A 23,431-nucleotide genomic window follows, 5' to 3' on the forward strand; every position below is an offset into this window, starting at 1 on the left:
GACCACTTTGTTAGATCAGCTGAAGTACCGCATGCGATCCTTTACCCTTACCGTTTGCACTTGCTCGGAAAAGATCACATGTTCCTTCATGCAGCAAACAGGGAGTAGCCACTATGTAATCTGTAAGAGTGTGCATACCCTGAATCTTTGAGGCTAAGCAATAGTCAAACCTCAATATAATAAACACAAAAGTAATAACAAGTTATCACATACAGAGAAGTAAATATAAAAAGTTTCTTGCCAGTAGCAGCATGTAACAAATGCAGTACAGTGAAACCTCGTTAAACCGTAGTCGGCCGGAGCTCGGAAAAAGTACGTACTAAACGGTAGTACTGTTTAAGCGAAATAGCATGAGATCGCCCACTTACATGTCGAAAACGGAACTCAGAGAGAGTGCGATGAAAGGGGAAAAAACATGCAGTATTTATTCAATTCGCGGGGGGTAAGTTTTATTTTCATTTGATGTCGCGGCGGCCTAGCACGACGACAGCAGCCTCAAACTTACTGAAGCTGCGTGCCAGCTTCTCAGCCAGCCCCCCTCCTCTCGGCAAACACTCGCACGGCAGATTCCTCGTTGGCGTTACGTATTCTCCGTGCACGCGCGCAGTAGTGCTGCATAAGTCCCGGGGCGCCTTTTTCATTGCCGGGTGCCGGAGTTCGGAAAACTTTTTGTATGGAATAGTTACGTTATCGCGCCCCTGTTCTCCTTGCGACGATCGCATTCATGAGGCTGACGTAACACGCAGCCCGTGCTGTCGCTTTCCGTGTCGTCCTCATCACTGTCGCTAGTTGACACTTCGGCAACAACAGCGGCAACGATGGTGAAAAGTCGATCCTCGTAGCCGACATATCTCTTCGCGGTCTCAGCAGCGCTGCCGAGCAACTTCGCATTCCTAACGCCACACACTGTAGTCAACAGCAGATCCATGTCGCGGGCCAGCTCCGACTTCTTCGTGTCACGTTCGGTAACACGGACGATGTCTAATTTTTCTTCTATGCTGAGCACCCGGCGTCTTTTTTATCCTAGCTTCGGCATGACGCGAGTCCTCGCTTGCACGACGCCACAACGCTCCCTGGCACGGCGTCCATGCGGCGTCGAAATGATGTTGATGTTGATGCGGCTTCACGTGCAAACGCACACGGCGCTTGGGGGCCGTTGTACCGATCTCTGAGGCTTGTTGTTCTGCCGGGCCGCCCGATGGAGACGACGCACCGCCGTGTTTGCGCGACGAAAAGTGGAAACGCTACGTCATAGAGAAAAGAAATTTCTCTATGGCTACGTTTTAACCGATGCGTACGCAATAAGCTGGTACGGTTTATGCGGATACAAAATACATTATGTTCAATGGCCGCTGAGTCGGGGAATTGACTTTACTACTTTTAAACCGAAACTACTGTTTAAGCGGGTACGGTTTAACGAGGTTTTACTGTATAACCTTGTTCCTATGTTTTGGAAAAACACTTGAGAAAAAATGCAGTAACCAAGAAAACATGCGACCCGAAGTCAGTAAAAAATTGGGCGCACTCAACCATCGTTGATGCAGTAAAAGCTTGTTCATTCAAATTCCACTAGGATGCTACGAAAATTCGAATTATACAAAAGTTGAACTAATGAAAGCCGGAGAAAAAAAATTGCCCGGTTAAGGCGCGTATACAGTCTGACCTAGCATGAGCACGCGCGCGCACACACTACGTCACGTTGGTGAGAACAACAACACATATAGTTTGATGCACTGGCGCAGCCAATGTAACCAATGCAGCTAATGCGGCCCAATGTCAAGACGGCTCTTGCTCCATCCACGCGTTCGTCGCGCCATCTGCGCTGACCCACTGACCCACAATGCATAGCGCGGAGAAAAAAGGTGCCCACGTCACTTCACCAGCGGTTGAAGACACCCGTTCAAAGCAGCACATGGCTTGGGAACCGTTCTGCTCATGCTGTGCAGAGAGCACTCAACAGCGCAAGCGGCATAGCATGACTGGCCACAAGTGATGTGGAACGAAAACATCAGGACTATATAAAGGCGCCTTTCCGGCACCGACGCTCGCCACAGAAACAAGAGTTGTGCTCTAAAATGCACCACAACCTGCTGCGACGTTGGTCTCCGTGGTACTCTCATAGCTGCACCGGTTGCACGTTGCCGAGCGCCACTATACGTATAGGTGGCATCCAAACACATATCCCAGCAATGATTTCCTTTGAGTAACAGCCACGAATCTCAAAGGCTATGCTTTTTGGTACTGCGCTTGTGGTACAGTTACCTTTTAAAAAAATGAGAACTAAAAGAAATTGCGTGCAAATAAAAAAAATCTAAGAATGTCACGACCTCAACCATTCATCTTAGAATGCACAGTGCTTTGCACAAGTGTTCTATCATATTTTTTAAGTGATTCAGGCTTGGAACAATGCCAGAAGGAGAAAAATATTATACATAAAAAGTTCTCAAGATGTCTTTATGAAATTTATACAGTAGTATCACAGAAACATTGCTGATAAGTCTGCCAATTTTCATAAAAATCCATGAAGAAATAGAAAAGCTGTTATCGAATGTCACGTCCCCCTTAAAGGCATGCACCGCACTACACTTCCAACGTCACTACGCTGCGTGCACTTGGAAACAGATAGGTGAAGATGCTTATCACACCAGGATTGGCAGCGATAGCGATGAATTCGGCGACTAAGAAAACTTGATGCTGCCAAAGAAGAAACTGAGTGCATGCCTGATTTTATGTGACGTGGCCGGGCAAGGACTGCAGCGAAGCTGCCATGATGCGTGCCTGCTGCTCTCAATCACACATGCCTTGCGCATTTTCTTGTTCACATGGTATCTAGCAGCCGGATATGTGAGCACAGTTTGGCAATTCAGATTTTATGGGACTGAAGGAAATGTCCAAATTGACCGAATGTCGAATTATCGAGGGCATCAATAAAATAATAAACAAATGCTTACTATGTCAACACGCTTTTATTTGCTGAATGAGTCAACACATACTGTTTCCATTTTGCACTAAAGAAATGTGGAAGTTGCATTTCTTGTCATCTCATGACTGATTCACGTTTGCAGTGGAGAAGGCCTCGCGACTTCCTCTACAGCGCAGCCGTGGCACACGTCTTTATTCGAGACACGCTTATCACTACTGCGTGCACATTCCGATTATTTATCTCCAATGCCGCCAGGTTATTGCCCATCACGATGTAGATGGAGCTATTCATCCTCGACAGCCTTGCACTGAGTAAAAACGAAACTACTGTTCGCTGCAATCGCTGCAGACGGAATCACGGCCGCTGTTGGCGTGATCACGGACGGCAGCCTTGCATTTTTGAAGGCGCATGGCCGATTCACGCACCGAGTCAAAAGGAAACTACCTCTTGCTGCAACTGCTGATGAAACTGCGGTCGCTATCGACGCAATCGTGGATAGTGACTACACAGTCATGAAGGCGCGCTGCTAACACGCACACTGAGTCAGAGTGAAACTACCGCCGAAATAGCAGTGCTGTGCGCTGCGGTCCGCACAAAAGTGATGACTCTAAAGGCACAAATGTGCACGAATTGTCCTGGCGTTGCTGTCATTCATGTACAATTTCCACTGATGACTATGGTGATGCAAACCACCGCCTCTTCATTTCAGTGGGCACCAACACCATCTCATTCTTTTAAGTCGCACATTTGTGGTACTCACCGAATTCAGAATTATCCGAATTAAGAGGAAGCTTTAGCTTGGGCACTCCTGCTTAAATACATATAAAAGGAGAACTCGTTTTTTTCGGCGACCACTGCAGCAAATTTGACGAGGTTTGTTGCATTTAAAGGAAAAACATAAAATCTGGTGACTGTTGGTTTTAGATTTTTGATTTAGGTCGTCAATTTTTATTAAAAATTGGCAAAAATTGAAAATTTTCAGAAAACGAAACTATCAAGTTTACAACTCTGTAACTCGGCAAAGAAAAATGTTAGCACAATTCTGTGAACTTCTCATCTCATAGTACATCTAAAGTGGACGAAATTGATATTACGCTAAATGAGAAAAAATTCAGCAATATGAAAATACAGCTCTTGCAGAACCCTTGTACACAATGTGACAAATTCACATAAGTCATACATTGACATATCAAATGTGTCCTCTTTGAAAGATCTAAAGGATGCTGTTTGCAGAACTGCGATATCTGTTCCTGATGCAGAGCTATAAATTTTTAAACTTTGTGCTTCTACTATTTTTCCAACTTTAGAATTTTTGAAAATTCTCGTTACGAAATTCAGGCCCTGAATTGAAAGTCCGCTTCCGAATGTCTCCGAATTCGTTCCAGTGCACAATTGTGCACTGGAACGATGTTTCATAATGCTAATCACAACCAACTAGCCGAGCTGTTCATACTTAGCGATATACTTTCTAGTACATTGGGCCCTTTCTCCCCTCATTTACCGGCTTTCTCTTCTCGTCCGTGTTCAATTGTGCGCTGGAATGATGTTTCACTATAAATTGGAAAGGACCTATTTCCCCCTGGCACACTCCTCACTGAGTAGACGGCATGCGACGGTATGGCGCCTCTTACAAACAGATACATATCCATACCAGTTGGCCTACCATCACTACCTGTACACCTGCACACATCACCTGTACCTTTACACTGATAGATGTAGATTCTCTCAAGAAAGGGCGAACACATAACATACGGTTTGGGCTTGTCCTCGGACACCCACATAGAATAAAATAAACAAGACCAGAGGGCAGTGGGAGACAGTGTTGCTCAGCTGTGCGCTGGAAGACCAACTCAAGGCAATCCAGCAGGTTGAAGATGCCGCCAGGGCCCAAGGGCTCAAGGCCGTCATACAGGTAGAGAGGCCTAGGTCTCAATCCTGCTGTCCACAAATAAAGTTTATTCCTCCTCCTCCTCCCATCACCAACAGAAGTACAGTCGAACCCGACTACATCGAAACCGTTTACATCGAATTATTGTATATATCGAAAAATTTTTGGTCACGGTATAGTTACAATGAGTATGTATCGCAAAAATTACGCTTACATCGAACAAATATTGCAGTGACTCCTGATATATCGAACGTCAAGCGGCGGAAAAGTGCCCCCAGAAGTTGGCTTTCTCTTGCAGTATCGGGGAAACCCGGCGACGCGGCTCCATCCAACCGCTCTCCCTACCATGACCTCGCTGCCTCGGGCTGTTCGGGCGAGCCGTCGACACTCCCCCTTTCGCGCATAGTGGAGTCTATTAGGCCACATCCTCCCTCTTTCTCTATCATCTTTCACTTCCCACTCCCTCTCCCCTGACGACGCTTTGCCGTGCTCTCTCACGGGTTGCAGAATCAAGCGTCCTGAGTTGTCTGGCTGCTTCTCTGGTTTATCATGTTAGCGCCTTGTGGGCCTTCTCCCGCAGTGTTGCCGTGATGAAGCGGCAGAAATCGCCTTTCGTCGTGAAGCTCGAAATCATAAATCGCGTCGAACGCGATGAGAAGTTCGATGTCCCCGCAGCATGCAAGATTCCGAGGAGCACTCTCGGCACGATTAGGGCTAAAGTGGCCAGACTCGCAACCCGGTGCCCATGACGCCCGACGCGTACGCACGGCCGTGTACGAAGGGTTCTTCATACGTGCCGGTTTCCGCGTGCTCGGTGATGACTAAATTCTGATGAATGCGACGAAGCCGTTGCCGGTGTTGCCGAAGTTTGGAGCGAGCTGTCGAAATTTCCTGGACATTTGAATCAACGATGGACGAGTTGAGTGCAGATGATGGTGTCGCGACCATGGTAGAGCCCGTAAACGAAGACTACATCGCCGACATCGTACCGAGCACAAATGAAAGTAGGCACATTGAGGAAAGCAAATACGGTCCTTTGCCCACATCCTCCGAAGTGATCGGTGCACTCGCATTAGTCCAGAGCTTCTGCGCGAATGCGAAAGGCTGCGGCCTCAGCTGCTCCGACTCCTTAGACAACGTGGGAAAGTGCGTGTGTCGCAGGCAGCGAAATTGCCCAAGCAGAAGAAAATGCAGGACTAATTTATGCGTAACTAAGCTAGTTTCGTCAATAAAGTGATTTTATAAATGGTATGTGCTTTTATGACATCCAGTCATTTAGCAGGCTTATGTCGAATTATGCTCTATATCGAACTGATCTTTTTGCGAGTTCGATATACCCGGGTTTGACTGTAATCGGTGATGCCCCGTCTGCACACGTCTGCTCACAAACTTACACGTCTGCTCACAAAGCCGTATTTTTTTTAAAATGTTTTTTCATCATGCGTGGCGTTGAGGGGTCTCTCCTAGGCTCCTCCTCTATGGCGAGGTCAGAGGAATGCTGGTCCGGGTGCCGCCATGCGATTTCATGTGTTGCTGAGAGCATTGTCGGAGCGCAGTATGTTCGAATTAACAGTTGCAAATGTTTGCGCGTTTTAATTACCGGGTGTTTTTGCCCATTGGAATACACATAACATTGACAGGACCACAGCGTAAGTTCAAATAATCCAAAAGTTCAAATTAAGCATGCTTGAATTGATGAGTTCTGACTGTATTAGAAAAGCTTTCTCAAAATTTAATGCTAACAAATTTTTTACTAAGGAAATGCGATGCTGCACATGCTCGGGAGTCTCCTAGCATTGCATAACAAGGATGTAACTGGCTATCGTTAACTTATCATAAGAAGCCAACAAACATAGGCACCATGGACAGCATAGGGGAATAGAAATCAGGCCTTCAGTTTTCTTCCTTCTCGTTCATTACATGGTAAGGCCTCGGATCCGGCAGCATTGATGTCTTCGGGCAGCATGTGTGGGTTCATTAGCCAGTTCACCCAAAAAGATCTTGTACATGGGTTGCCTGCGAAAAAAAGGAATGTTCCACATCCGCCCGAAGCTGTGGCACTGGCTTACACTCCCAGAATTAGTTCTAGTAGATATGCATAAATACCGCAGAAAGTGAATGTGAAAACGGCGCCATGGTACCTTAATTGGTAAGAGCATCACAAGCGTAATGTGAACACGTGGGTTCGTGCCTCACTTGCAGCCAGTTGTTCTTTCATCCGCTTTCCTTTCCATTAATTTAGCACTTCTTTATTTCAATTAATAAGCACACATTTTTCCTATGCTGTCCTTGGTGCCTGTTTGTTGGACTTCTTATGATACGGCTAATAAAAATTGGGCCCTCGGTTTTCTTTCTTCTCTATCAGTAACTTAGGTGCATAGGAATGGAGATATTACAGTTTGGACAAATTTTGTAGACACGTAGGGTACAGCTACAGTTAATCATTCACACCACAATTTGTGTGAAGCGTCTCATATTAATAGAGCTATGGACAATTACAAGTTACCCTCCTCCACAGCCCTGTGTTTTCTCCTCAACTCGTTCACCAAATGATCGGGGCTAAGCTCTGCCTTCACTGGCTCTGCATCATGATGGCATGTTGTGTCATCTACTTCTGGTTGTCTAGCAGCGAGCGCGCGAAGCCTCTCCAACCTCTCTGCCAGCTGCCTGGCAGTCGACCCCAAGCAAGAACTATCGAAGCAGCACGCGTTATGAGCATTCTGTCCCAGCGCCGAGTGTGTATGGTATTCCGTTAACCACAGGCGAGCTGGGCGTTTTGACTGATAGGTGGATGCGTAAGCTCAAGCTAATGAAGGAGCTTTAGCGGCTTTAGCGTAGATGTACATGAGCATCCTGATTGCTCTGCACGGCCCACTTACTTGGTGGCACAGAGCTTAACCGGCCAAACAAAGAGCTTTATTACTCTAACCAAGTGTTAAACATCTTAAACACTTCGAAAAACAGTGTGTTCATGATTACGCTACTGCGAAAAATTTACACCAGCAGCGAAGTAGAATACATTTCGTTATTGCTACTGTGTTTAGTTGAGCTCTGTGCCATCAGGCGGCTGCACCGTGCAGACTATTTGCATTTGTGCCTCTGCTCATCCTGTGAAACGACATGGTGAAACAGCCAGGCCCAGCCTGCTTGCACCTGCGTTTACCTAAATAATGGAGGCGTGAAACACTATTGTGGTAGTAATCCTCCAACGTAAATGGACAGCCGCAAAAGCAAAAATCCTGGCACTGATTGGATAGCGACAGTCCGATGCACTGCAGCCACTCCGCTCGCCTGCTGCCTTGCAGACGGATGCGATGTCGCAGCTTGACATATTGCCAATCCCTGCGTTTGCAGCCCACAATGTAACAAGGGCAAACCATGGTGCTCGCGAAAATAAAAATCGAAATCAACACTGACCGCGGAGCTCTCATCAACACGGAGCACGTTGCGACACATGCAGATGACACTTGCTTTGTGCTGGAAGTGTTTAACCCTTTCGCTGTCGGACAAATCTGGCCGTGACGCACCCCCAGTGACGGCTTGGTTTCAGGGAACGAGCATACCAGGGAACTAACCGCGCGCAGGGAGGATGCGCTTTCAATCGCCCGCACAACGGAGAGATACATGACGTTGTCTGATCAAGAAGATAGAGTGAGACGGAAAAAGATTAAAACAAAGTTTGAGGGGCTTTACATTTACTGCAGCAAGCCGGAAGCGAAGGTGCGGCGAGAGAAGCAATCATGTGTCGATCTCACTTCGGAGAGGCAACGGCGCGCGCCTCTGAACTTGACGCGCCGTAGCAGACGCACTAACAGAAAAAAAAAAAACCTTCAAGCCAGCGAAGATAGCAGAACAACCCTTGAACCTATAACCACACGCGCGCGACGCATGATCCAGCGAACGCGGAGCGACCGCGCCACTGAGCAAGGAGAGAGGGGGGAGGGGCAGTCGCACCGTACTCTTCAATACATGTATCAACACAGTGCTGGGCGAAAATACGAACTTGTAGAAATATTCTACAGATGGCGGGGCCAATCCAGGAACGCCAGCTTTGCGCTCAGGCGCGAAATTTTGAACGCACGATAGAGAACGTACCGGTACGTCAGTGACACTGAGGGGGCGGGAGCGCCATGACGTACCGGTACGTCCGTGACAGCGAAAGGGTTAATAGTGAGAAATTGTCATTGTGCATTCTTTTTCTGTTACTTTCTTTTAATAGAAATAAATTAACTGACATTCCAACTATTACAAACAACATTTGTTCACCATAAAGTTGGAAAAATAATCGATGACGTGTCCTGGGCAGCCAATCGGATAGCTCGCCCTACAGAATCATTAGGGCACCTTGCGTCAAACGGTCAGGGGCAGCTGAAAATTCCGCCAAGTAGCATGCTGCAATCGGTACCGATGTACGTTTTAAAACCTTATAAATTATAGGTTTCAAATGCATCAAATAATGATCAAGAGGACCGAGCCTAGCGACTCTGTACACTTGCAGGGTGTCTACCAAACGGGAAAACTGGGAATTCTCAGGGAATTTGAATAGTCTGGAAATACTCAGGGAAAACTCAGGGAATTTGTGCTTTTATTAGGGAAAATTAGCTGTAACTTTATTGAAAGGGAATGAAAGTCATGTTAACGCTGGCTCCAGTAACAGAGGAATTGCAACGAATCGTGAATGATGCCGTGTCATCGGCACGAGGTATTGCCAGAGTAGTTAACGACCGATTTTCCAGACGCTCGATTTTTCTAACATGCCCGATAATTCGCACGGCTTTGTGGCACCACCATGTACTCCATATAGTCAATGTATATTGCCCTGACTGCAGGTCTGAAATGGCATTAACCAAAGCCACCACCGTCGCCATTTTGACCATCTCGCCCCACCTCAAACCGCCACTCTCTCACACAGATCCGCTGGAAGCCGTAGCCACCACTGCAGCAACGTTAGGCTTAGCTGCTTCTACGTTTGCTGTTAAGCTTCTTGCCATGCGGTGCTGTGTTTTTCTTTGAAAGAATTTGCCGCTGTCAGCAATGGCACCGACTCCACCTTTGTAATCCTTGCGATTGGCTTCGAAGCTCACAGAGCACAGCGTGTTGCGTAATGCCAGTCTCCGAAGGTTAGCTTTGCCTTAATACAGCAGTGTTACGCGGTGAAGGATAACATGCGTGGGAAAGGGCAATTCTCACGGGACACAGTATGTATTCCTCACTTATACACGCGTGCACTCCCATCTCCTGTCACAGTACGAGCACCGATATGTCGAATAAGTGTACTGGCAGGCCTTAAAAGCTTTTTCGGGCATGCCTGTCACAATTTTAGTCCTTAAGGGCAGACATGCATTCATTTTTTTCGGACTGCCCAATATATCGGATGTTTTTTTTTTTTTTTTTGCGGTCCCTAGGGAGTTCGAAAAATCTGACGTTGACTGTACAACTGACCAAGAGGATGCTTCAGATGATCCGTGGGATGAGAACAGAAAGGACCAACGCACTGAGGAATTAAGGGGAAAGGAAGCGTGCCGCCACCTCTTTGAAGGAGCTTGAGCTCAAGAAACGGTGCTGGCTGATGCCGAGATGCAGGTGTCCCTCATTCAAACCAAAATAAACTCTCTAAAGCAGTGAAACCCAACACTGAGATGATGTGTATGGGCTGAGAGTATGTCAGGACAGTTGAGGTTGACTTTCCAGCTGCTGAGAGAGAATCGTAGTTGTGACAAAGTTCAGGCCTCATACCGATGAGTTTGCTATCCGTTGATAGAAATAGCTCATATTAAAAATATTTACTTTTGTATGCATCTCCTTTTCATTCATATTTGAAAATGTTCGACTCAATTTGGAATGGATTTTACCATTTTTTTTGCTGTGTCCTCTGTTTTCTTTTTAAATAAATTAAGTATTACTCCTTACTATTCAAACTGGATTAAGTCATTTTTTTGTTTCAACATGCTTACTAAAGAGCGACAGCATCAAGCAACATGGTGTCAGCCTGTCTTGACATAAAACAATGTTCTGGCTCATTCAGGGAATTTTGCAAAGGTGCTCAGGGAAAACCTGGAAAACTCAGGGAATTTGGAAATGTCAACTTGGTAGACACCCTGATTCGTACATCATCATGAAAATCGTTTCAGGGTCTCTTTAATAAAGGGAACACCAAATTGATATGCTGGCACTGATAACAGCTCAGTTGTAGTATATGAAGGTCTGGAAAATATCTTTTTATCAATAGAAATTCTGTTGAGTCAAGTGCTTTTTTCCCTCTGAAACTAATTAATTAATGACGTTCTGTTATACTAAATACCAATGAGGTTCTCAGTTTAATAATGGAGAAGTGTGTTGCGTCAATCTCTTATTTGTTGCATAGAAAGTTCTCTAAAACACAAGAGGGCTCTCCCAACTCTAGAGCAGGTGGGTTATCAGGAGCCCAATCTGTGCAACCAGACGAAAGTACCGCTCATCACGTGACTCAACTGCCACTCTGTGTGTAGCCAGTGCCGATGCTTAAGAGGATACACGTGCGCCATTTTATTGTCAGTTTCGGTGTGATTTGTTACCACTCAAGCATTCTGAAATCTGAAGGGTCACAGCAAATTCACGTGATGCTTATCACTGTTCAAGCAAGTACATGTAACCGGCCATGACACTTTCGCACCTGCCATGTAAATCCAAAGCTAGTCTTGTGATGGGTTGCATGTTAGATTTTTGCTTTGTTTAGGAGCTTTAATGTCAGTCCTACATTAATTTTCTGCTTTAAACACGTATCTTTGTGCTGTCGCACAGTTTTATGAGAATGCTAAAAATTTTTTCACTGCTAGAAAAGAAAGAAAGGCCCTCAAAGTAGGTATGTTGGGCAACATTTACGGTACCGTCGCATTTATTTATTTGTTGGTAGCGGTGGTGCATGTCAAAGGGATGCTAACTTGTACTTGCTGATTAGTGCATAGTTAATGTCTGGTAAGTATTAATGAGCTTTCACTGTACTTAGTATTTCATTTCATTAAAATTTATATTATGGACACTTTATCCCATTCAGTAAAACATTTCACTGCAGCATTTCGACTGCACCCTTACTGCTAGTTTCTCTACTGCTGCACCTAATTGTAAAATTCTGCTATCCAACACTCCCCTGAGGACCTTCGTGCAGCTTTTGTGTCTTATCTCTTGTCACAGATGAGCCGCTGCCCGATGATATGATGGAAGAGTTCAGAGAGATGCTGGCATCGCGGTTTCGGCCTGGCCACGTAGGTGGTCTCCGCCGAGCCATTGCCCGCACACGTGCCAGTGAAATCGTGCGCATTCGCATTCAGCGCCGTCGAGCAGCCGTTGAAGGGGAAAGTGCATCCTCACCTGAACCTTCTGTGAGTATCAAGGTTCACACACCTCTTTGCAATCCTTGAAAACCCTTGAACTTGGAAAAAGAGATTCATACCCGATGACCGTTTTGGGTCATGGGGTATGGATGGAATGGATGGGTACGGATGGACTTTGTGGTGGCGGCGCTAGAAAGCGTAGAGTGTATGCGCGAGAGAGGTGCCCAGGTTGTAATGGTTGGGGTCGGGCATGAAATAGCTGGCCCGTGCCATCGTCCAAACTCATCCATGCTGAGGACGTTGTGAAGGGAGGGACTCGTTCTCATCTAGAACGAGGAATATGGGATTTATTTACAGTATCTACATGATAATGTTACAGTTCATCAGTCTAGCACGACTGAAAGAGAATGCACATTCAGCAGCCACGCAACAGCTGCTTATAAGCACTGTGTCTTCCCTAGATTCCTAGGTGAGGGAGAAACGGCCGTTCAACCTTCGACCAATCAGAGCGTCCAAAGTCATCGTAACCGACCCGCCTTTGAGGGGGAGGGTTTACGCACTCACTTCCACAGAGGTTTCACTGATCAGACCGAGGTGAGAGGGTTCTCGCAGACACAGGTCTTGGCCCGAGCAGGCGCCTATTGATTCCATAGTTGACACTGCAGTCTATGGCCACCATGTCTGTCTATTGACTGCGACCTCTTCTGGTGCACGTGAGACTGCACCGCAAAACATCTCCTTGCAGGAGTTCCCCCACTCCAATCAAACCGTGAAGGCGCCGGTGACTTCACTAACAATACTTGGTTCGTCGACCATGTCTAGACATAGTGGCGCCGATGGGATGTTGACGCGGCGCGTTGTCGTCCTTGCAAAGCGAGTCGCCGCAGCAGGCTGTGAGAGTTCGCAGGTCGCTTCTCCTCTAGATCGCCACTCCCGCAGCTGCGGTGGGCTGGGAGAATTTTGTAGGTTGGTACCTCTGCAGGCTGATCGTAACAGCTCCTCCATGGCCCGGAAAATCTCGACTGGCCAGTGCTGATAACCGCGGGGCAGGAAGAGAATGGCTGGTGGCAAGGGGGGGATGCCTTGGCTGGCAGCCACCAGCTGTGAAATGATGACACCACCCCAAACATCCAACAAGGACAGGCAACTGCAAAGCGGATCTCACTTTAGACCTGCTAGGCTTCAAAGAAAACATGTGCAGAAACAAAAGATACTGTATTTCTCTACGCCAATATTCACGGGAATTTCGTGCTGACAAATTGGGCAATCATGGAGGGAGTCCTGCTAAATGAGAGGGGATCTTCTTGGCTTAACAAAATTGACAATAACAACCCTAAAATTTAGGCAGGATCCCTAAATGCAGAATTGAAATTAGCCTGCTCAAACCATCCACATTGCTTTGCAACTTTCCCTTATATTTAATGGAGAAGTTGTACTCTTGGAGAGTGAGGCTCCAGCAGAGCAAGCGGCCATTTTTGTGTGACATTTGATTGAGCCACGTCTCAGAGGACAGTGGTCGGTCTCGAAGATGAACCTCGCTCTGTACAACTAACACGACAACTTCTAGGCTGCCCAAACTAAACAAGCACATTCCTTCTCTGAAGCGCCGTAGGCTTTCTTTCTTACAGTTAGTTTACGGCACCTAGCAACGCCTTCCTAGGCGTTGCTAGGTGCATCTCTCTCTAAATACTATAACGGTAGTTAGGGGGAGAGAGTGTGATGCGGGGAAGGGTAGCAAAAGCAGGTGAAAAACCATAACAGCCATGTAGTTGTTCATCAAACACCTGTAGCTTTGCTAATATGACATTATTTTGCAAATTCTTGCGACTGCATGTTCATTGTAGATTGGTACACTATTCATTGTAGATTTGCTACTATTAACAAATGTTCCAAGCTCAAGAGTGTCTTAGGGACCTTTTAATGTCTGCTGCGATTAATGCCGAAGTGCATGTACTCTTGCTTAAACGCAAGTACACGAAGAGTAAAAAAACCTCTAACTATACTAGTAGCATGTGGGCTCATTTTTAAGCTTTATAAACACTCCAGTAAGCCTTAGTCGCAGTGAGCATAGGCACTGGTGCTTCGCACATTATGAAGATATCATACTGGCATTTCCCTTTAAAAGCTCTAAAATGCTCATTCCTTCTGCCATCTTGTCAATTTCAGCAACGGTCATCATCAGCCAAACAAGCACCAGCAAAGCGTTCCTCAGCGCCCAGACGGCGGAAAGCGTCAAGTCGCAAGACGTCGAGCCGCAAGACATCAAAGCGCAAGCGGCGCAGCACTGGTCACCACCGCAAGCGCAAGACCAAGGGAAACACAGCCAAGCGGCGCAAGACAACTGGCAGCAGCCGCAAGACTCACCGGAAGGGTAGCAAGCGCAAGAGCAACCGACGCACTGTGAGTGCTCTGCGGTGTTATGCCTTCTCATACGCGTTGGTTTCATCTTTGAGGCCATCATTCTGTTGCAGTCATTAGATGTTTTCTTTGAGCATCTGCTGAGTATAAGATTACAAGGAAGGTGCCAAATAAAACAACGCACGAAGGAAGGAGACACGCAACAACCACTTAGGTGCAATAATCACTGAGTACGTGCTCAGTGATTGAAAGAGCTGGAGAAAGGGTATGAACACCATCATGGACTTTAATATTATTGTTACGTAGTGACAATGGCGAACCAAATACTTCAGTCTTTACTTCCTCTAAACTGCAGTGTTATCTTTATGTATTGATGAACACATAAATTTAACTTGAGTAGGTGCTCTCAAAATCTTATGTCATGGAGAGTTCGGGGAGGAATATCGATGTTGCGCTGCGTCCCATTTCCCTATTTATTTCCAACTTTCCTGTTTTACCCTACTCAATCGGGTTGATGATTGCATTATATTGCTAGGTGATACAACAAACTGGCTAACCTATCAAACTGACATCAAGCTAACTAATTTCTGGCTGGCATGTTGCAATTACGCAAGCAGAATAACCATTCCATTTCCTCTTGGTCATCTTATTGCAGACACGCCGGTCGCGTCTATCCTCACGACCTCTGGCCTGTCCCCCATCAGTACGACAGCGCATTGCCGATCGCTTGGGACTTGCACGGCCCCCACCAGGCCAGAGCTTGCCACTCATGCGCCGTGTCGACCTGGGGACTTCTTCCTCCACCTATGCTATGGGCTCACAGTCTGTTGGCTCAACTTATGGCCCTTCCTTCTCCCTGTTTGGGGATCGAGATGAGCTGGTCTCGCTCGATGGCAGGTGAGGGCTGCTGCTTATTTAGAAGCTTCGGAATGCTAATCTTAAGGCAATATGATGTGCACCAAGTATGCATATTCAAATTGAGGCATGCTCCTGGGTTGTATGGAGGTAAAGGCTATTTTTCAGGAAGAGCTGATGCATGCTGCTATGTCTATCATTTGAGTGCTCATTAAGGCTATTCATTAAATGAATGTACCCACAAACAAACCAATCGCATGAATGCAATCATGGAGACAGATGGCCTTCAGTGAAGTTCACTCGACGGGTGAAAGTATCGTCGCTTGAGGGTAATGGAGCAGCACATTTTCAAAGTGAGAAATGCCGGCTTGATATTTATGCCATTTAATACCGCGCTTATTGCCTCGGTAAGCACTACTTGAAAGCGTAGTGCTTAGCCTGCACCAGTCTCACTTTGGTCATGGCGTAGAATGGTAGCCCATTGGCTTCCAAGGTTAATTTTCAAGGGGGGGACACTGGTCTTAAAAGGCAGAAAATTGCGAAAAGATTTACTTTTTGAAGCTGACATTTTTGGAATCTAGAACCACATTTGCACCAATTTGCGAAGTTTCTAGCTTCACCTATCATTATTTTCGCCGCAAATTCAATTTGTAACACGCCTGTGAGGTGAATCTGAGCGCAAATTTAAGCAAAACTGGCACTTTTTCCGTGCCGAACGGTTGCCGTCGCACACGGGTTATCATGGCCGTCTTGGTCTCGTTTGAAAGAGCCGCCTTTCACCTTCGATTTCCCGCCGTCACTGGTTGTCCTTGCTCATTGGCTTTCTAGAAAAAACGCGTCATCGAGGCATACCAACGCGCGATTGTATTGGCTGCTCGGCGCACGTGACAGTCTAGGCACCCGATTGGCCTAGCGGCCTTCCCGTCGTCTGCTTCACACTGTTGAGATGCGCGCAAGCGCGCGCCTATTTGTCTTGGTGTTGTCGACTGACTGCAGCTATTGTTCGGCCGATCAAGAAGTTCAGCACCAAGAACAATTTTGGGAAGTGAGAGAGGCGATCGCTATCAGAGAACTTCAAGAATCGTTCCACAATGACTTGCGACAACAAGGCTGTCCGGTGCAACCGAATGCACGCTCCGAGCAGCAATCCACAATTGAGCCCAAAACGTGGCGCAGTAAATACAGTCAAACCTCGATATATCGAACAGCGCGGTGATCGCAAAATAGTTCGATATAGCCAGAATTCGATATATAAAATCACGTAGAAAACGCGTCAAAAACTAGCACAAATCAATCAATGAACCAATCGTGGCGCAATAGATACTCACATGAAGCTTCAAACAAAGTATTTATTTCGTTCGCTGAAAGTACTGAAGCAGCGTAGCCTTATTCATATTGGCAACCGCGTGCTTGACCACGGCGTCCTCAACATAGTCCAAACGCTCCACAAGAGACGGTCCAGTGCCTTCTATTGCGCCGCAGTAGCGGCGTACAACGGCCAAAGCAGCTACAGCGTCAGTTGCAGTCGGGAGCGGGGCAACATCAGCGCTTGCTGGATCAGCCTCGGCAGCGTCTTCGTTTGGCCGCTCAGCAGTCACTTCTGCCGCGATCTCACGTCTGTCAACTCTGCCACTGTTCCGGTGCTGTCATCACCGCCAACGAAGTCCTCAATGCACATGCTGTGTGGCTCAGCACCGACAAAGCGCTCCGACTGGCTCCACGGCCGCCTCGATCACGCGCGCACGGCGGGGGCGCGGGCGCGCGTGATTGAGGCGGCCGGGCTGGCTCACGGCCGGTCTCTAGGGGAGCGCGCGAAGCGCGCGCTCCCCTCGAGACGGGCTCGTGGCTGGCTCCAAACCGCCGCGTGTGTACGCCGCTACGTTCAAATGGCGCCCTCGGCGCAACCGATGTGGGAGCTGTCGTACGCAGCAGTCGGGAATGCCCATCGCGCCGCCGCTATCTTCGAGAGTGTTGCGGGAAAGCTCGCCTCCTGTCAACAGAGCGCACTTGGTCTGGGGCGGCGGAGTTCGATATATCCATTTTACATCCGGCCCCGTTCGAAATAAAAAATTAAAAATGCATGCGATTTTCCACGTGATATAGAAAGTGTTCGATATACGCAATAATTCGATATATCCGTGTTCGATATATCGAGGTTTCACTGTACTCACTTGAAGCTTCACACAATGTATTTCTTTGTTTGGCTGAAAGTACTGCAGCAGTTTATCTGCTTCTTATTGGCCGCCGCATGGAGTCCTCAACATAGTCTAAACGATCGACAAGCAATAGGCTGGTGCCCTCTATTGCGCCACAATTACGGTGTAGAAGTGCCAAAGCAGCTACAGCCTCAGTTGAAATCGGAAGCGGGGCAATATCAGCGCTTGCGGGATCAAACTCTGCGGCGCCTTCGTTTGGCTGCTACTTCTGCTGTGATCTCCATGTCTGTCAACTGAAGCATTTTGAAACACTCTCATTAACAAAGTATTAAGTGGCGTCTGCCAAGGCGTCTATGAGCGAACCCAGTGAACACACACTATCGGGCGTCTTTGCGGATGCAAACTGCCAGCCCTCTTGAAGCGTGGCACCGAGGAGGAGTCAGTGCAGTAAAGCAGGTACGGTTTAACGAGGTTTAAAGGGACTCTCAAAAGATTTTGACGATTTTTTACAAACGTACTGAGTCGTTAGAGTAGGTCCTTTTGATCATTAATTGACACATCTAAGTGCTCCACGTAAGGCATGTAATTTAATTTAAGGTTTTAAAAATGCACATCGCTGCCGATCGCAGCACACTGCTCGGCGGAATTTTAAGCCGCCCCTACCCATATGACCGAAATCACCCATATGACGTCAGTGAGGCGAGCTATCCGAATGGCTGACCAGGGCGCGTGATCAATAATTTTTTCAACTTTATGGTAAATAAATGATGTACGTAATAGTTGGAATGTTAGTTCATTTGTTTTTTTAAAAAGAAAGTAACATAAAGAGAATGCACAAAAACAATTTTTCAGTACACTTAAGCACTTCCGGCACACAGCAAGTGTCGTCTGCTTGTGTTACAACATGCTCCGTCTTTGACGAGAGCTCTGCCGTCAGTGTCGGTTTGTATTTTCACGAGCGCTATGATTAGACTTTGTTGCGTTGTGGACGGCAAACGTAGCGACTGGCAATATGTCAAGCTGCGACATCGTGTCCCTCTGCAAGCCAGTAGACGAGCGAACTGGCTGCAGCGCATCGGACTGCCGCTATCCGATTGGCGCCAGGATTTGTGCAATTGCGGCCGTCACTTTACACCGGAAGATTACTAACGCAAGAGAGTTTCGCGAGTCCGGTATTAGGGTAAACGCAAGCGCAAGGGGACAGGGCCTGGCCGTGTCCCCTTGAGTGTCGTTTCAGGAGATGAACAGAAGCGCAAATGTGAATGGTCTGCACGGTGCAGCCACCTGGTGGCATAGAGCTCAACCAGACACAGTAGCAGTAGCAAAATGTATTCTTCTTTGCTGCTGGTGTAAATTTTTCGCAGAAGTGTAATCGTTAACACTTTGTTTTTGTAAATGTTTAAAATGTTTTACACTTGGTTGGTGGAATATTAGCTCTTCCTTTGGCTGGTTAAGCTCTGCACCAACGGGTGGCTGGACCGTGGAGACCGACCAGGCAGTTCACGTACGTGTACGCTAAGGTTCCTTCATCAGCTTGAGTTTATGTCTCCAGCGTTCCGTCGAAATATTCAGGTAGTGTGTGATTACCGGAATACCAGACACGTTCGGCGCTACGACAGAATGCTCGCAACGCATGCTGCTTTGATAGCTCTCGCTTGGGGTCGACAGCCAAGCGGCTAGCGGAGAGGTTTCTCATGGGCGGGCTCCAAAACAACTGGAAGTCGACGATGTGACGTCGCATCGGGACGCAGAACCAGTGAAGGCGGAGCTTAGCCCCGGTCGCTCGGCGAACGGGTTGAGGAGGAAAAGCATGGCTAGGGAGGAGGGTAACTTGTAATCGCTTGTAGCTCCGTTAATACGTAACGCTTCAATTAAATTGTGGTGCGAATGTTCTACTTAAGCTGTACCCTACGCGTCTACAAAATTTGTCCTAACCGTTTCAGGGACCCTTTAACTGTATCATTATATGTGGTATTGTTATATAAGTGGACTGCACTATGTTTCGGTTAAGCAGTACTACCATCTACTATATACTTTCGCCGAGCTCCGGACAACTACGGTTTAATGAAGTTAAATAACGTTAAAGAACCCCAGCTGGTCAAAATTAATTCGGAGACCCCCACTACTCATAATCGGATCGTGGTTATGGCACGTAAAACCTCATAATGTAACCAACCTCAATCCACTTTAATTCACTTTCATTAATTTTACCTGACCTCAATTCACCTTACTACAAATTGTTCTAACTTTAATTCTGTATTACTGCTGACGTCATGCAAGATGCTGATGACGTCAATCATGATGATTATTTTTGGCACCACTCATTGCTTACAACGCAGGCTTTTCTGCCTCATGGGACATGTAATACTTTCGCATTAACAAGTGAAAGATTGCCGCAAAACAGCGGTAACCTATTAATGGGGCCCTGAACCATTTTTGATAGAAGTTGAGAAATGCATTTAGAGTTGAAATAGACTGTTTAAGAAATACTTTGCCACAAAAAGTACTTCAATGCGTTCAGCAGAAGTGGAGTTATTGCCAATCAAACTCTACCCCCCCCTCCCTGGTGGTCCTTCCTCAATGACTTGCCCTGAGAAGGCTACAGTTTAGCAGGGCATGCCAACAATGCTCTGCCTACTGAATGTCACCGTGGCGTGCAATTCAACTTTGATTTCTAATGTTCACGTAAACACCACTACACTCGCGACTGATTTTCCGGACTCCAAAAATTCGGACATGCTCGATTATTCGGTCTGCTTCCCGGCACCGCCATTCTCCCCATAGACCATAATGTATAACAACTGCCGAAAGTTCGGACTCCTTGCAACCTCTCGTCTGATTTTTCGGACACTCCTTGAGCCAAGTCGATCGAGAGCACCATGCGCCGACTCTGACCGGTGCATGGTTCGACTTGCCGAACGCCATTTTTGTTTTAAACGGAGCCTCCTTGCTGCCCCACAAAGTGGCGCTACTGCAAATCCCCGCTCATCATCATCGTTTCTGCCTGGTTCGATAGAGTGGCTCTACAGCAGTTCTGGTTACAGCTTAGTAAGCCATGTCAAGACAATCCAGCAGCCGATTTGTTTCTTCGCGTACAACGCTGCGAGTAGGCCACGCACATTTTTCATTTGTGTGACTGGTGTCGGCATGGTGGTGTTTGCTTTGTGTGCTGTGTTGAGGTGCCAGTGATCCAACGCGTCATACGGAAACATCGCATCAAGTGTTTAATGGCGCCAATAGTGCCCGCGCAGACTGCACTGGGGAATGCCGGCAAGCAGGTGGCGGGACGCCTAAGATTTGTCACCTTCTGATGTGCTCCCTACTGACAAAAATGTTCTACAGAAAATGTTCTGCCGAGACCTGCGCAGTGGTTGCATTGCGATTCCGGATACCGTCTCATTTGACAGTTTCAAAGGTGCTGACACTACTGTACTGACATGCGCAGAACTCTACGACGGCGAGATCATTCGTCAGGTTTCTGCTGCACTGCCGGACAGTGACTCCGTTGGAAGATGACGCACCATGTGCTATGCTGCCATTGCATGTGGAGTGTGTACAAGCAGTGACTGTGCTTTCAGCCGCCTATAGTGATTGTACGACCCTCTCCGAGATTCAGGCTTATCTGATTGCGCGTAAACGGAACAGCGTGCAACGGCACATTCACGATTTCTTCAAGGCTACTGCCGAGCCTGAATAAGTGCGTGGAAATAAAGGATTTCATTTTTTTTTTCTTAATCTGCTTTTTCGGACACCTGTTTATTTGGACATTTCCGCAGTCCCCGTGACGTCCGAATAAACGGTCGGCGACTTTATTTCCAATTTTGGTGCCTGCGAAATGCCAAACGCAGTGGTCCTCGGCGAGCTGCAGTTAGCTCAGCTAGTGGACTCATTGCGGCACCCCGTGGCGCCCGTGGTATCTACGCTACGTAGCAGATCGCAGCTACATGCAACTGTAGTGTGCATGCACAGGGTTTGCTTTGTGCACAACGGGGCTTGAGTGTGTGCTCACGCTCCTACACTCCAGTCTGTCCATGCTTTGTCCTGCACCAGTTTGACCGACAGATAGCAGCCACATCCAACTTGCATATTTTGAAGCATTATGAATAGCTTAATACAGAGGCAAAGATTGCTATGGCGATTAACCAGGAGCAGGCCAGTAGTCAGCGTGCTCTGGAAAGCATGCATCTTGTGTGACATTAAGTTCTGCGAGGTTTGAGGCTAAGTGTTCCAAACTACAGTCAACGGCTGATAATTCTGACTCCACGGGTAATGTAAATAAGTCCAAACTATCGAATGTCTGAAAGAACGAATGTATCCGCAAAAGATCACTTTATTGACGTTTTAAGGCCCCTGTGCATGGAACAAGTGGTTGATGCATTGCTGCACGCACTTCAACTTGCATGCAACCACCTGTATTTCTGCCAGTTTTGAGTTTCGCTGTACGCCGATACAAAGACTGCAAAGGCTTGAGTCAGACCTGCATGTGGAAGGCTCCGGTGCACACGGCACATCATCATCCAAGTCAGTGTCGCTGTTTGATGGTGGGAGACCTTGCTCAATTATTTCATCATCGTTCAGTTCGGCACGTGACAAAACCGGGCTGTCGATGTCTGCAAAGTCTTCAAATCTAACGGTAGCAGGAATCTGCACACTGCGTGCAGCCCAGCAGGTCATTAATGATGTCCACATTTGAATTCATTGTGATAGGCAGCAGTTCAGCCTCTTCAGTTGCGGAGTCAGGCTCATTCAGACTGCGACTCAAGACTCATTTGGAGTCGTACTGCGAGGGCACTGTTGGGGCCATTTGATGCGGCCTGTCTATAACTCCACGAGAAAGACTTGTTGGAGCCAGCAGAGCGCTTTCTGGAACGCAAACTAAACAAATAAGCACAGCATGGCAGAACGCTGTGCGCAAAGCAAACTCAACAGAGTGGGCCATGTACGGCGGTGCCGGAAAGAATGTGATGATCGCGATGTTGATGAGACCTCATAATTCAGGCAAAGCCTCCATGATTGGCAGTTGCAGTGAAATCTCAGAGGCATAGAGCTGCAATGAAGGCAAGGCCTCAAAGATTACCTAGTTTGGTAATCGCCGGGGAAAGCAAAACATTTCGCTTTTGCAGGAATTTCGTTAGCGCGAGAATGAGGCAGAAAAGACAGGAAAGAAAATTGGCTTGCAAAAAAAAAATATATATATATTGCCAAAAGTCAGTCAGCTTACTTTGCCGAGCCTTGCCTTGAAGCAATTTTACTGCTCTCGACTCGCACTGCAAGAAGTGGTCCATTGCTACGTCGTCATCATGCTCACCGAAAAATGATCGAATTACATCGAAGGCATTCAATACATCCCACGGGTATGCAGTCCTCTCTTGATTTGCTGTCTGGTGGTCGTCGACGTCATCGGCACCTTGGCAAACGCTACTTATGATGACCTCATCAGTCATCTGTTCATGGACGACAACACCTTCATCCACACGAACGAACTCATCGATGCTGAGGCCATCCGGAACACCATCTGTCACGGCAGAAAGTTCATCCCATGCGTGGGCCAGCGATGGCGGCATTGCACCGTCAGCACTGTCAACAAGTGCACCTTCAGGCGAATCTTCTTGCGATGCCACTGGATCAGCGCATGATGCTTGCCGAGTGGCAATGAAGCCGACGTGATTAAAACAATTAGCTATCACGGCTGGCGACATCGCAACCCATGCGGCGGCCATCAGCTCAAGCGCCATGAACATGTCCACTACGTTGAGACGCTTCAACTGGAGGTTCAGCAGCAGACGCTGAATCAGCCTCTCCTTATAGGCGCACTTGACGCTACAAATGACTCCTTGATCAAGCGGCTGCAGCACGGAAGTGCAGTTCGGTGGAAAAAAACCAAGCGCACGTTTCCCAGTTCCACGTCATCGACATGATGGGCACTGCAATTGTCCAAAAA

The 23,431-nt window shown here is 47.3% G+C and overlaps 1 protein-coding gene across 4 annotated transcripts in view; it reads left to right on the forward strand.

The window, feature by feature from the left end:
* LOC135905518 (PHD and RING finger domain-containing protein 1) overlaps nucleotides 1-23,431 on the forward strand; it is a 107,375-nt gene that overhangs the window by 52,748 nt on the left and 31,196 nt on the right. For all 4 annotated transcript variants that reach the window (XM_065436457.2, XM_070535532.1, XM_065436455.2 and 1 more), the window contains 3 exons: nucleotides 11,982-12,169; nucleotides 14,288-14,521; nucleotides 15,135-15,376. In XM_065436457.2, coding sequence (XP_065292529.2) covers nucleotides 11,982-12,169; nucleotides 14,288-14,521; nucleotides 15,135-15,376 — 664 coding nt within the window. The remainder of the gene's footprint in view (nucleotides 1-11,981; nucleotides 12,170-14,287; nucleotides 14,522-15,134; nucleotides 15,377-23,431) is intronic.

This window comes from Dermacentor albipictus, chromosome 3 (genome assembly GCF_038994185.2).
Source record: "Dermacentor albipictus isolate Rhodes 1998 colony chromosome 3, USDA_Dalb.pri_finalv2, whole genome shotgun sequence".
In the NCBI taxonomy this organism is placed as follows: domain Eukaryota; kingdom Metazoa; phylum Arthropoda; class Arachnida; order Ixodida; family Ixodidae; genus Dermacentor; species Dermacentor albipictus.